The sequence below is a fragment of the Numida meleagris genome, chromosome 1, assembly GCF_002078875.1.
Source record: "Numida meleagris isolate 19003 breed g44 Domestic line chromosome 1, NumMel1.0, whole genome shotgun sequence".
NCBI classification, from domain to species: domain Eukaryota; kingdom Metazoa; phylum Chordata; class Aves; order Galliformes; family Numididae; genus Numida; species Numida meleagris.
This window is the reverse complement of record NC_034409.1, coordinates 14231934-14247243: the sequence shown is the minus strand read 5'-3', so window position 1 is coordinate 14247243 and position 15310 is coordinate 14231934. Positions and strand designations below refer to the sequence as shown.

The 15310-nt window shown below is 41.8% G+C and overlaps 1 protein-coding gene across 2 annotated transcripts in view; it reads right to left on the bottom strand.

The window, feature by feature from the left end:
- PIK3CG (phosphatidylinositol-4,5-bisphosphate 3-kinase catalytic subunit gamma) overlaps window positions 9192–15310 on the bottom strand; it is a 35123-nt gene continuing 29004 nt past the window's right edge. For both annotated transcript variants that reach the window (XM_021384583.1, XM_021384584.1), the window contains exon 11: window positions 9192–11176. In XM_021384583.1, coding sequence (XP_021240258.1) covers window positions 10895–11176 — 282 coding nt within the window. In that variant the 3' untranslated portion in view covers window positions 9192–10894. The remainder of the gene's footprint in view (window positions 11177–15310) is intronic.

The following is a 15310-nucleotide window of genomic DNA, read 5'->3' as shown; positions in this document are numbered from 1 at the left end:
CTTGTTTTCTTGAAATTCAGCTGCATTTTTGTCCTTCCCTTCTGATGACTCATGGCTCCCTGTCTGCCTAAGCACATGTGCTCCCAGATGTGCTGAGATCAGAAGTCCACAGAACATCAGCTATTTCCTATCAAAACCCTCTTTGCCTGCCATGGGCATGTGTCCTATGTACCACTCAAAATATTGGTGAGATCAAAAGCAATGCAAGCTCTGGTGCTGCCTGGGGGAAGTATCACCTCGTCTGCTCTTTCCCTTTGTGAAACAGCAACATCAGGAACTTCCCAAAGAAGGAGAAAGATGCTATGGGCTTATCTTTATTATTATTTATCTTATTTCCACCTAGAATTGGCCACAGGGATATCAGCTGTTCACATAGAACATCTGAGGTGCCTCCACCCAAACACAATTCCTATGGGAATGATCACTGTACAGAGATGCACGGTGAAATTCATCCTCTTCTGAATGCTTGCTTCAGTCTTGGATAGGTACTGAAGTTACATTTTCAGCTGAAAATTTCACCTATACTTAAGCTTTGCACATATAGCAGTGTTAGCAAGCTTAAGAAAGAAACTACCTCCTGAGGAGAAAAAGCAAATATCCCAATGTAAACATGGTTTTATTGTCTTTGTTTAGACTGTGTGAAGGAATGGAGAACCATATGGAATGAGCAAAACTAAACAGGCTTTTCATTAACACAGCTTTTCAAACACAACTCTGCTCAGCCTCTCGTCTCAAGACCCATTAAAAACAAAAAAAAGATTAAGGAGTCTACTTTGTTCTTCGTTGCTTAAAAAATCCATTAATCAGAACACTTGTTTGTGTTCTTGCCATACATTCTCATAACAGAAGGAATTTTGAAGGTATTCCTAAAAGCACTGTCAAAATGCAACATAATCCTTCACTTAGGCATTTAAATCATCTTTCATCTGAAGCAAGCACTGGTTCTGTTTCTTGTAGCTATAGCAAAACATGAGAAGTCACTTGTGCAAGTGTTGGCACTACTGGGGTTTTCTCTTCTATAAGCTAAGCAGGAGATTACTGTGACTTGCTAATATTGCATGTGCGTCCTCCACATTTGCTGTTATGGTACTGCTGGCAGCATATTGCACAACTAAGAGTAAGGAGTCTACCATTTTCCTTGTTTGTCCATTCCCTGTACATAAAAATTAGGTTGTTCTGATTACTTGATTCCTGGGATCACAGATCGTCTTCTTTGGTTTCTTGTCATGACACTGACATTGCTTGTGGGATTTTTCAGTGATTTGACACTTTCTATCAGAGTATAATTTCCAGCTCTTCTTCCAGTGAACAAATGTTGATTAATAACTCTTGGCATCAGAAATAATTCACAGCTTTTGCTTGTATTCAGTAGCTTAGTAAACTGAGGGAAGGTCTTGACAACCTTCATTTGCTTTGGTTAGTAGCTGATTGACTATTTTTGTATCATTCTCAGCCTTCTGTCCATTGGTCCAAGAGAAGTATGGAGAGCTGGTTGTGCATGTCTGTACTATCCATCCTGCACAGATCTGTTAACCCCCTCAGACGTTTATTGTTGACTATTACTTGAATAAATCAATTGCAAACCCTTTATCTAGCAAATACTGCCACAAGATGACTCATGGATATGAACATTCTCCAACTCAGAAACCATCTCTAGTCCACTGATATGCCAATAAGACATTTGCTTGTATTTTCCAAAGGAGTATTTTTTCTGAAAATAAAGCAGCGTAGAGAATTGTGCAAGCCACAAATCAGGTCCTGAAGGGCAAGTGCTCAAGTAGTGCATGGTGTTACCCCTATAGGAATAGTTTTACTGTTTTCCTTGCAAGCTTCTTGATCAGTGTTACAGAAAAGAATGCTGTCATTTGGGCAAAACAGTTAAGAAACTAAATTACAGCAAGGAACATTCAGCCCAGGTCTTAGCTTTCAGAGCCTTGCTGTCATCTGGACTAAAAGCAGATTTCAGCAAGAGCTTGTCCTGCTGCACTTCCTCTGCCAGCTGTCCCTCCTTTATGGGCCTTCTGAATCAAGAAAACCATTAAGCAGAGATGAATTTCCAGACTGGATGCTGACTAATGACAGATAGCACCTTCCTCTTATTTCTTGCACTTACTCACATTCAGTTCAGCAAGTCGCTGTGTGTTAGCTTAGGCGTTGGAAGAAGTGCTAGAGAAGCATTTTGTAAGCTGCTTTCTCAATTGGGCAGCTTGAGTGATGCCAACACAGCATGTCCGTGGGCTGAATGCTTCCTCTGGCCTCACTACTGCCCCTTGGCTTCCCAACATCACCTAATCTATGCCAGATGCTCCCTTTGGCTTGGTGTAAGGCTTTGTTAACTGAAGACTTTAGGAAAATGTATAGTCAATTAACAAGAAATGTCTTGCTCAGAGCAAATTGTAGAGATGAAATGGGATACATAGATGTGAAAATGTATTTAGGGTCAAAGGTTCTTGTGTTGTATACCTCTCTCCATCACAACCTTGGAACTTTGTGGGGTTCTGTAACAGAATGATTTGTTTTATTGCTGGCTCCCATATTTGTTTGACTGAGTCTGGAAAACTACTGTAATAATCAGCTATCAGCAGGTGATGGTTTCCTTTGGGTTAGGGAAGAGCAGTTGTCACTCCTGCCATGCTCTGCTGGATACCTTGGGCATCATCACCAGACTCCTCGGGCTCTAGTTCTGGTATGCTGAATGAAGGCAACGGTCTCTGACTATTTTTGATCAGTCTTGCTGGGGAAGCACATGGTCTACCTTTCCCTGCCTCTCAGCCCGGGAGGTCTCTTGAGTATCTTTTTCAGAGCTATTGAGGAAACTGAGCTGTAATGACTATGTTCTCTGCTTCTGTAGCCCATACTGTGGAGTCAGCTTTTTTCTTCTTTCCAAAAGTCTTTGGTAGCCAAGAAAACTCACTTCTTCTGTAAGTTAAACAGATCTCCTAAATTCTCCTGAAGGACTGCTTGTCTTAAGGGATTCATTGTCCTGTTGATCTCTTTTCATCTTTGCTTCTGATTGGCATTGAAAAGTTTAGACAAATTATCTGTTTGTGTCCCTCCAGATGTCATTCTTCTTTCAGCATTCTTAAATAATATTATAGATCTTTAGCTTCTGGAGTGTTATTTATTTCAATGCCATACTTCTATGTCTTTTAAACTACACCTCCTTTCCCACTGGAGCAGAAATGTTGTGGTATGGACATTTGTCCCTGGCTGCTCTCATGGAGCTTCTCCCCATATCAGTGCTGTTCTAGGTGATGCTGGCAGCTTGTCTGCTTCTAGTGTTACTTACATTTTTTCAAGCGTTATGTTTCAGGAGGCTTTGCTGTGAACTGTGTTTTTTTTTTGCTGTGAACTATGTGTTATTTGCTGTATTTAAGCAAATCCTGGCAGGCAGTTCCTATCTGAGCTGTTGTTTCCACATCTATTTGAGAAAATGGTGCTTTTAATTGCTTTCTTGTGATTCAGTTTCAGGCTGTATTCTCTTGATCCTGTAAGTAACACTGACAGATACCTCACGTGCTTTAGCTTTGATGCTGTTGTAAATGAGGATACTGTGATTATGGCCAAGACTTTTCCTTGGATCTTTTGTTGGCCTCTTTCTTGTGAAGATGACATACCACAGGGAGCTCTCTGAAGTCTCTTTACCAGTGGGCTGAAAGCAGCCACCTTGTCTCTCCGCAGGTCCAGGCACTGACACCACGAGCTCTGCTGGCTAACTGTGGGTAGGATCCATCCATGTTAGCGTTACCACCCTGTGGTGGCCCCACATTATTACTCTCTTCAAGTCTTAATCATCCTAGAAAAGGTCTTTTTTTGTTCTTTCCTGCTGAGTTCCTCTTGTTTGCCTGGCTTGTTTCGGTTATACCTGCAGTGACAGCACGAAGATTTCTCCACTTTTCCAGTCAAATGTGTATTTATTATGGAGCTCACCTCGAGTCTGTTGATGCAGCACTCAGGAGGATGAACACAGAGCATTACACCGGGGAAAGCTTGGTCTCCTGGTGCTTTGCCCTTTGAAGACATACCAGCAGCTTTTCCTGATTTGTTTTGCAGTCAGATTCCTTTTCTAAAGGGATTCAGAGCAAGAACTTTTAGCATGTTTGCACCAGGACAGGAGCTGCTGCTGCAGTTACCTGTGCTATTGGCACTCGGTTCTCCTGCTGCTGCTCCACTGGGCATCTCCTGGTTACTACAGGCTGACGGGCTCTTCTGGCTTTAGTTTTAGAGCTCCAAGCAAAATCAACAAGAAATGGAGCTGAGAACTAAGGAGAAGATTCGGAGCAGCAGAGGGAATAATTGTTCACATTACAGCTTTATATACTGATAACAAGCAAATGTAGTTTTATATTTTACAAACCGCACTTATTCTCATTGGTTAGTCCTGATAATACCAGTACTTAAGGACTGCTTTGTGAGAAAGTCCTTTTCTTTGTGAAAGGAGAAGTTTTGCACTAAAGACCATTCTGCATAGATTGGCTTTTCCCAGCACTGACGTGGGTGGCTGTTGTCATAAAATTATTCCTCCACGTGCAGATCTTTGCAGCTCATGTAAATCCTCATTGAGAAACATGACGTAGCGGAATAACAGGTTATTTTTTTTAATGTTCATTGTTCTTTTTTTCTGATTCACTTCATATAAAAAAGGAATATGGTGTCGTGTGAAAGCAGTCCAATGGAGTACTGAAGAGCAGAGGATGAATGGTGCTCAGCCCCTTCAAGGGGTGGGGAGGATTGGAGAGGACAGAAGGGAATCCAAAAAGCCAAAACTAAAGGTCTATTGGTGAGTGAGGTTTTATTAAACCCCAGTTTGGGGTGAAGGGTTTGTGGCTGAACCCGCTTGAAGACAGACGGTTCTTTTTTTCTGGTGCAAATAGCTTTGTGAAAACAGTATCCCTTTTATTTTATTTTTTAATCGTGATGTTATACTTGTCGACTGTGTTTAGATGGCTTGTGGGAATACAGATCTCCAGGGCACAGGGTGGACTAAACAAGCCTTTGTATAAGGATAAATAAGGATTTGTAAGCACACACTAATCTCTGAAGAGCTCGTGGCAGCATTTACAGAAGAATGCAGGGGGAGAACAAGAAAAGGAGAACAATGGGAATAAATGACGCCTTCTGAAGAAGCCTTCCAAGAGATGCATTCTGCACTTCCCTTAGCAGGACATTTGACCAGCACTCAGCTAACTCCCTGCAGTTGCAGACAGCTGTCCAGATGCTGTGGAGCAGCCTTTCAGCAGCTCCTTATCTGCTGAGGAACTGCCTTCAACGCAGCGGGTGGTGCCGGCAGTGCCAGGAGCCCTCAAGGTGCACGTGGTCAGCAGCTCCCTTTCTGTTGGGAAAAGCAGAGAGACTGGTGCAGAGCGTCCTAGAACGGTGTCTGGCTCTCAGTACCACACGCAGAGACCCAGAGCACACAGCCCATCTGGCACTTGGAGCCCATTGACTGAAACCTTGGCTTCTAAATGCACTTTCCCCCCAGTTTGCCCAGGGTTCTTGGGGTCCCACTGGCCGGGAAGGTGTGGCTGTGCCCAGTGGCCACCCCATGGAGCTGCCTTCTGTCTCCACAGGACCTTAAGGTCTCCTCACCGTTATAATGCCATTACAGCGATGGATTCCCAGAGAAGTTCCTCCGAAAAATGAACATTTCACTAATTAACACCTCCCTAGGGTGCAAGGCCTGCTGCTCCCTGAAGAACAGTTGTCTGCCTCCGAGTGAGGCATCACCTTGAACAGAAAGGTCTTAGCTCCAGTGTTTTGGTTTTGGACTCCTTTAAGTTCTTGAGATTTCCAGGTATTTTTCTCTTGAAGCAGCCAGAAACAGTGCTTTGTGAGGTTTGGAAAATACATCATAATCTGTGGGAAAGGAAGAAGTTTGTAAAACAGAGACGCAGTCATGAACTTCATCAAAATGAAGGATCCCTTTGGCTGCAGGAGAGCACTTCCTGAAGGGATCTGCTTATCCCATGGAGATGCTCTGGTGCAGACACTGGACAGAAACAGAGGAGCTGCCTCCCTGCACCCAGCATGCGCTCCCAGCCCAATGGGAAATAACGTCCCTGTGTGATGGGCTTCATCTGATTCCAAAGACCTGACGGTTGATTGGCATGGAAGCACAAGGCTGACAGTTTCTTCACTTTTTTTTTTTTTTTAAATCTCAGGTAATTTAACAGTAAATACTCTTAGCAAAATTCAGCCCTACCTTGAATTGTTAATAATCTCTTTACCAAGAAACTGTGCAGTAGCACCAGATCTCCCAGGTCACAAAACTGCTGGAGCCCCAGCAGCCTTTTGCAGGGTGGTCAGATAAAAGGAGATATATTCAAAGGCAAGGAAGGCTCTGGTACAAAGTCTGAGCTACGGTTTTAAGACTGTTTGGCACTGTGGGCCATTAATACATCTGTATGTTTTTCCCTCTCCTTTCAGAAGTCTTGCCTGGTTACTCTTCATTACATCGGATTTTACCTTCTTTCTTTGTGTGTGCATTCAATGTTTACCTTTCCAAGCAATGCTGCTACGTACAGGTTGCTTCTCCCATGTTTCTTCACACATCCGAGCAGCAGAAAGCTCTGCCCATAGGACTGCAGTGTGGAGAGCATGACTGGCATTTCCGAACTGTGACTTGCAGTGCTGAATGCCAGGGAGCTTGCAGTGAGGTGTGGGATGTGCTCATACTTACTCGATATAGCACTCCTGCTATACACAGGTTCCTTTTGTTATCTAAAATTAACCGGCATGTGCTTCTGGCACCGTGCTGCTGCTGTTTCCAAAGTGACAGCCCCTTCTTTCGCATCCCCAGGAGATCACCTGAGAGGTGGCACATCTTTGTCTCAGCGCTGCCTCCTTCTCTTTCCCCAGCTCGAGGGGGCTCTGGCAGTGTCAAAGCTGCAAGCTCCAAAATGACAAAACCCATTCCCAGGGGTACTAAGGGACAAGGTTTTCCTGTCAAGTGCCCACCTGCTCAGCATCAACACACAGGACGCCACGTTTTCAAAATGTTCTGTTTATGTTCTGTAAAGTTAGGAAAAGCAGCATCTTTTTGACTGCCTCCTTCCTGCATCGTGCTGGGACCAGTCACCAGTGCTGCTCCTCTGCCACTGCAGCAATGCAAGAGCCCGACGTGCTGATAGCCATTCCTATCTTTTCATAAGTCCTTACTATTAATAGCGTAGCTGCAGACAAACTGCTTTCTTTTCTCTACCATCAACCTTACTTTCTTTAAACCTAACACAAAATTTCAAAACACATGAGTACTTCTTCTGGCCAATTCTGCCTCCAAAACACAGACTCAGGTGAGCATGGTGGGATGCTTGTGCAGGAGGACAGTGACTTCTGGATCACTACATCCAACATTCTGTGGAAGTGGCAGGCAGAAGATGCATAAATCACATCAATGTCTTCTGGGTACTTACTGGGATGCTCAAAGGCCCGCTGGGCCTTGCCGACATTTTGGTGCCCCAGATCTTCACTTTAGGAATTTCTTATTTTCAAGGCTCCATTACACAGAGTAAGAAACTCACTGGCACAGAGTTTGCAATTTACATAATCTCTGAGAGCACTCTTGTGGATTTGCAGAATGGTATCAGCAGAGAGTAAGGAAGGTTTACCATGAAAAATACCCTGCAAGAGTAATAACTTCCATTCACATTTTTCTCAAGTCTGTTGTTCTCATCTGTATTTCTGTATCATCAGACACATTGTACAAGAAGTTTTATGTTAAACAAGGCTAAAAATCCTGCTAATGATAAACACCACAAACAAGCGCAACCACTGTATTCAACATGATCTAAATATCATAATGCTGTACATCTTTGCTCCCTCCCAACTTCTCTTTGTGTCCTGGAGCATACACAGGCCAGAGCCTTGGAGACACGTTCCTCGCCATCCACCATCTTTACGATCAGGCTGGAGCCGAAGTGTTCATGAAGTCACAGCTGAGTTGGAGGCACTGCTGCTAAGAATAGATCCAAATTGCTACTGCTCGGTGCAGTAATGACGTGAATTTGGTCTGCGGAGAAAATATAATACATCTTAAAATACAAAAAAACTAGCCCTCAAAAGTAACTTTAAAAATAATTTTAAAAATCTTCGGGATCACAGCAGAAAAAGATAATTGAGACCTACTCAGAAACATTAGTAATTTCATCTCCCTGCATGCTGAGTTAGAGCCTGTGAAAAATGTGGTTAGTGACTAATTTCCATTTCCTGCTTTATAGCCCATATGAAAAAGCTGTTTTGAAGGGTTGGTCTATTTAGAGCGTGTTCAGGCATTGGGAGACTGCAGGCCCCAACTCAGCAAATGGTGCCCAACTCTCTGTGGTGGCAGTGGCAGCTGTCCTAAAGCTGCACCCTTCCAGGCCTGGGGTGCCCGGAGCAGTGCCCGTCTGCACAGAGACACAGAGCAGCTGGCAGATAAGCAGCAATATGAGTGCACGGCTATTTATGAACAAAGTGTTGGCCAGCAGATAGCTTGTTCTGTAGCTAACGAGGGGATGCAGCAGCTACTCCTACTCCCTGAAGTTGCAGGGGTTGAAGGGACCTCAAGAGACCATCAAGCCCAACCCCCTGCTAAAGCAGGTTCCCTACAGCAGGTTGCACAGGTGGGCATCCAGCCGAGTCTCGAATATCTCCATAGAAGGAGACTCCACAACTTCTCTGGGCAGCCCATTCCAGTGCTGTCAGCCTTACCATAAAGAAGTTCTTCCACATGTTTGTATGGAACTTCCTCTGTTCAAGTTTCAGGTCGTTGCTCCTCCTCCTATCACTACAAAGCACTGAGAAGAGCCTGGGTGCCCCACGCCGCAGAGGGGTGCTCAGCACTGCCTGGGCAGCCCGGCCTCAGGCACAGAGAGCTCTGGAGACGTCTGCTAATGAGCTCAGCGCGGAGCTGTTCCAGAAGTCTGTACCAAACGTTGTGTACAACTCAGTGCAGTGCACAGTAAACTCGATAAAAATGACCTGTCTCAACTTAGTGTGGGACTGAGCAGTTTTCCTCCGTCTGTGGGTTCCTCACAGACTTAAATCTGCATACAAAGGCTGCTTTAGGAATTCCATTCCCTTCAAGCTGTGATTAGCATTTATTTCCCTGTGCTGTATTTGAATACAGCAGTAGATTTACTTATGATCTCTTACCAAGACTGCAATCTTTAAAATATTGGGGAAAAGTGCTTATTCATGAAAGAAAAATCAAATGAACAGAACATATCAATTTATTTCAGTTCTACAAAATACAAATCTAAAAATATCATTTTACGGACAGTATTCACCATTTCCTTTGTATTTTAGTACAGTTTTAAGCCTATCTTGCACAGAATGGTAATGTAACAGAACAACACAATATTCTCCATTTTACCTTTTCAGATTTCCTTAACTAAGTCTATCGCACACATCAAAAATATCGTTGTGCACGGGAATCAATTAAACATCTATATTTCAAAAATAGATTGGCTCTATCTCATAACCGAGACACCAATTACAGTACATCTAGTACAAATCCTTCCAGGATACACTCAGTAGTAACAGTGACAGCAGTAGTTAAAATCTTAACAGTTCTGTGAAACGATCAAAGCAAATGATAACAGAATTAGAAAATTCAGTTCATCATTTAAATGTAAAGTAAAACCCATGTAAAACTACAGTGAAAGAAGAAATTACACGGGCACAAGTGCAAAAAAGCAATATTGTAAGCCACCTTCTCTCTTTGGTAAGAATCAATTAGCAGGAAGTACTCGGTAACAACTGGAGTCAAAGACTAATTCATGATACGTATTTGTTCCTACCTTCAGCAGTCTAGATGATTTGCAGGTCTCCTACAGCAGAGAAGTTACAATTCTACTTAACACTGATCAGCTTTTCCTCTTTTAGGTTTAAATATTGAAATTATTTCTTTTCTTTCATAAATAGCTTTTCAGTAGTATAGTCTCTTAAAGGATTTAAAAATAAATAGCAAAATATACACAATTTCAAAGATTAAATTTATGGGTATCTCCCGAAAATATCTCTCCAAAGAATAAATAACTTTGGGTTTCCCAAATATTTGGTAAAATGTCAATCACTTTTATGTGAGGAGCTTTCTCTGAGGAATGAGGAAGTACCATTGATTTTTCTATTAAGCTTTTACTACACAGCCAGAATCTCAGTCAATTTACAATAAGAATATAACCTGTAATATAATATGGAACTTCCACATTAAAAAAAATACAGTAAAAAAACTGTCCAAAATTAAACCTTAAGAATTTCAGGTTCAAACTGGAGGAGCTTCCAGGAAACTATGAAGCTCCCTTACAGCAAGTTGAGCTCAGTTATATATGTTCAGAGGCCACAATAATAATAAAGCAATTTCTTTTGGCAGTAGAGTCAAGGTTGTTTTCTACTGACACATATTAAAAATCAGAACAAAAATGAAGTGGGACAAAGGGAAGCGATGTGGGTGAAGAACACTTGAGTAAAAGCCATCCTGATGAAGAAATACATTTCCTACACGGATTTCAATGTTACCATCAATTTTAAATAGACTCTTTTTTTCCCCATTTGAAGGCTTGACTCCCATGAACAATTAAGGCAATGCCACCAAAAAAATTCCATCTGAGTTTGCAAGTTATCATCTGACTCAAGCTCCTCCTTCGTCATTACTAAAGGAAAGAAGAAAATTGCAGGCCACGTCAGCAAAGAAGCTAGTTGACAATCCAGCAACTGGAAGCATCACTAGACATTAAAGAAATTATATCTTAACTGCAGGAAAGCTCTTCTGGAGAGGCAGAGCAAAAAAAGCCTTTTTAGAAGCTGCCAGCGAAGTAAAGGCAGTCTTGACTGCTCATGTATTCGGAATGCATAAATAACAACAAGTACATTCACTGACTTCCTATTGACACCTACAGACAGTTTACATCAAATGTTAAGCAGAATGTTTTTCTACTCCTTGCTTGATTCCAAGCACAAGATGTAAGAACCAGTTAAATTGCACAGTCCAGCCCTTATCTCTGCAAACCTCGATCTGATCAAGGAAATACTTTTTAGCATCTTCTTCGCTTTTCCCTACTGTCAGCGCATCCCGGATATATTCAATATCCTCTTTGCTGGTTAACTGGGGCATTCCGGTCATTAGCATCATGGAGAACAGGATGATCAGCAGGTTGGTGTGATGTCGGAGAGCTAAATAAGCCTTCACACACACATCCTACAAAAGAGAAGGATTTTCTGTTAAATGATGAGGTGCACGGAAAGGGGTGGTTTAGGAACTTCGCAGGAACTTGGGTATGAACTACGGCCTCCGACCGGCACTGTTCTGTCACTGGTGTGTCAGGGAGAGGAGAGCCCAGAGAGCCGTTCAGCCAGGCACAAGCATTGCGCTGATGTCTGCATCTGTTGCCACCTTGTTCGTTAGCACACCTCAGGGCAACAAGTCCCATTCTGGTGCACAAACTAAAGGCTTTTATAAATAATATGATGTTAGCTGTTACAACTCAAAACCTCAGCTTCACCGGAATTTCAAATTAATTTCCCTGTCATGTAATCCCTTGCTGAGACTGTTAAAAAGGCAGCAGTAATTCATCGTCTTTCTTCACAATTGGTCTGTTTCCATTTAAAGACCATGGGATAGCAAGCGACACTGAATAAAGCAGCACCTCCAGGGCTCTATTCTTCATTTTATGTGGATGTCTTTAAAAGCTGCGGAGGTGATGGCTTGTTTAATGGAGATGGCTCTCCAGGCGTGGTGTTCTCTGACATTTCTCCAGCTGACAGCTCTGCTTCTAACTCAGGCGTGCTGCCTGGCTTTAGGACTGCCGTGGCTATGTACTGTCCTATCGGATTCAAGGGATTATTGTTTTTTTTATTGCTTTTTTCGCTTCCATATATAAGTAATTTGTGCTTAACAGCATAAACTTTACAAGAATTAAATTTCCGCAGCTTAGAAAAACATGAAATACCTTTTAAAAGAATGGTTAATGATAAGTGACTAATACATAAATCAAAATGATTATTTCTTACATTGAATTCATTACTCATTTACTTTTCGAAATAACATTTTAAGGAAAAGCAATCAAATGTTAGAAAGCAAAATGAGGAAGTTAAATTAGGCCTGCAACGCGGTAATGGGAAGAGATGAGAAATAATTCCAAGAAGGTTGTTGCTATTAAAACCCAAGCTGAAGCAACGCTGATTTTTACTCAAATATATATTCATCTTAACCTTTCCACAAATTTATATGAACTAATTTTAAAAATCCTATGTAATTCAAGTATTTTCATATACCTTTCTAACAAATCTCATTAGCTCTGTACAACTCTGTTTATTTTTGACACGGTGGATGTTTTGTTTCTTCCTCAGAAACAGTAAGAATGGTGCAAATAACCTTAACTTCTATCGCTGCTCACATCAGCCACGTCAGACAAATGAGCAGACAGGTCAGGAAAACACAAAGGGAGATGATATTCTGAAGATCTGTCCGTAGGGTATTTTTCTTTCTTATTTTTTCCCCTATTGCCTGGGCCCCTTAAATTTCCAAATAAATCCTGTCCTGAAATAAGATGAGAACTTTAATGTCAGTTCAGCTCTGGCAAAGCAGAAGATGAACTGCAATGGCCAAAGCACAATTTACAATAGAAAACACAATCAACTTTTCACAGGGATTAGTTTCACTTCGTGACACCAGGAAAAAAATTCTACTTATGTATATCGACTTCAAACAGGGAAATCTTGTCACAAGAGTTAGTGTGGTTTTTGTTTCTCTTGAAAGAGATGAAAGCTCTTTATAGTCGTATCAAAGGAAGTTTTGCATTTCTCTGTGGATGATACATCTCACTGCTGAAGGTGTCTGAGACAGAAAAACAGTTACACAGTCAAGAAACTGGCATCTCTCTCCTTGTAAGAATTCAAAGGATTTAAAACATCTGCACCTCCTTGTTAAAGTTATTTATTCAGGCAGGAGCCGAATGGAATTAGGAATTAACATCTCCCAGGAAAAGTCATTGCTGTACTTCTGAGAGAGGCAGAGAGAACCAAAAGTGACACACGTGTGTGTCAGGGCTACGTGAATACCGTGGGGTATACTCAAGCTGTTGAGTAATTGAAAGCCACAAGCCAAATGAGAGGTGCTGAGGAGAAACCACCCCCAACTTGTCCAAGAGACAACAACTGGTTTTCTGAGAGCTTGAAACTGTCGTTCAGTTCTGGTGTCCTAAAGGTCAAGTGTTTGTACAACATGAACTGCCCAAGTTCTGTTATACAGGCCTTCTCTTTCTTGTACATCATTTCTCAGTGACGAAGTGTACATCCTTCTTCCTTCTGTCACCTTTGTTTGACAATCAAATACATGGGATTTTGTAAACAAATGGCACAACCAGAAGAAACAATTAGATGAGTACTAAAAACACAGATCCCTGTAATACCAGGTCTGCAGGGTAAAGTAATGAAAAATGAATGAATGAATGAAATGAGACAGAATGAATAAAAATTCATTCAATTGCAAAAGTAAAGAAAAATTTAGCCTAACTACATGTAATAATAGCTTGGTGGACAGAGCTCAAAAGTCTAGAAAGATCTGCAATAAGGCTCTCTGAAGGTTTCCTACATGTATGAAATGAAAAAGTTGCACGCATGTGGGAGTAAAAGAGCGGCATGGGCTTCAGCCAAAGGCTGGAAAGGAAATGCCACCACGTTTGACACTCACAGCAAGAGAAATCTGGACAGTACTAAGGCAGCTGAAAAATTCACAGATGGGATGGAGAAACAATTGTCTTCTCAGATTAAATCATGTTTATCAAATAATGTTTTCTGCTAAACATTTCTGACATTTCATTAATGGCCTCTGGCATCTAATTTTTTTAAACCATTGTGAAAAGAGCAAAAAGAGAAGCAAAACGTGGAGTAAGAACTAACAGAAACAAGCTTTACTGCCACACTACTGCCAGCTTTAACAGCACAGCAGTAGCAGCCCAGGAATAACCAGCTGTACCCTGCTGCAGGGTGCTTCAAAGTCAGATGTGTAACTACACCTGCAGGAGGAGCTGTGTCTGACACATCTGCAGGGACCAACAGGTGACAGGAAATAAAGCCAAACAAACCCAGAGCTATTTTAGTATATCAAGAAGACTGAAGACTGTGAAAACAAAGGATTCTTCTAAAGAAAACATATTTAATGTAGCTGAAGCACTAATTAATGAGGGATGCTCTTAAAAATTAATGAAGGATAAATACTGAGATTTTTCTATTACTGCTTGCATGAGTCAGCAGGCACACTGAATGAATCCCTTGCTAGTCGGGAGCATAGAATCATAGAATCATAGAATCATAGAATTAGCTAGGTTGGAAAAGACCTACAAGATCACCCAGTCCAACCATCCACCTACCACCAATAACCCCACTAAACCATGTCTCTCAATGCTATATCTAAACGTTTCTTGAACACCTCCAGGGACAGTGACTCAACCACCTCCCTGGGCAGCACATTCCAGCGCCTGACCACTCTTTCAGAAAAGTAGTGTTTCCTAATGTCCAGAAGAATTTTTTTTACCAGGGGAGATTTAGGCTAGACATTAAAGAGGCTGGCATGACACAACCCGCTGGTTGGAAAGCAAAGCTTTCATTTTGCTTACATTTGTTCTCTGAATATATAACTAAAACACTTTTTTTTTTACAGCAAAATAGGAGGTGCGTATCTTGCTCCATGTTACTATTTTACTTGTACAAAAGTATTTTGCTTTCTACATTCTTTTTAAGTCCTTGAAGGCATCACCAGTATAGTACAGCAGGTTGCATACAGTCTGTAACGCAGCAGAACTGTACATGAACTTACATTTTTTCAGTCAGTCTTATTGTTTGTCTGTGCCCACATCATCCCACATCAGAAGAGCAGGTTATGTATCACGGTCACTGCTCACGGCAGTACAGCACATTCACCTGGTTAATGACACTGATGGAACTGACACTGGCACTGTCACGGCATTTCTGCACCATTGGGATGGTAGCAGTATTTACTTCAGAAATTTGTACCACAGTAGAAAAATAAACGCATTCAGTCAAAGCCAGGATTGCTCTCTATGATGAAGGCTTCCTGAAAAGAAGCTATGACCAAAATCACCTCCTGTTCCTTACACATTTGGGCTGCTGAAGTAAAGGTCATACATTCCCTGAAGAGCTGGAAGATCCATACATACTAACACAACATTTCCTCGCTATAGATGCTAAGAACTTGCTAGTCTTCCAATTCTCCACTAGCACATTTTCGTATTTTCAACTATTTCCTGCTTCCAGAACCAAGGTGGTCTACAAACTGACATAGCCTAGATGGGTGTCCTAGCCCCACACCTGC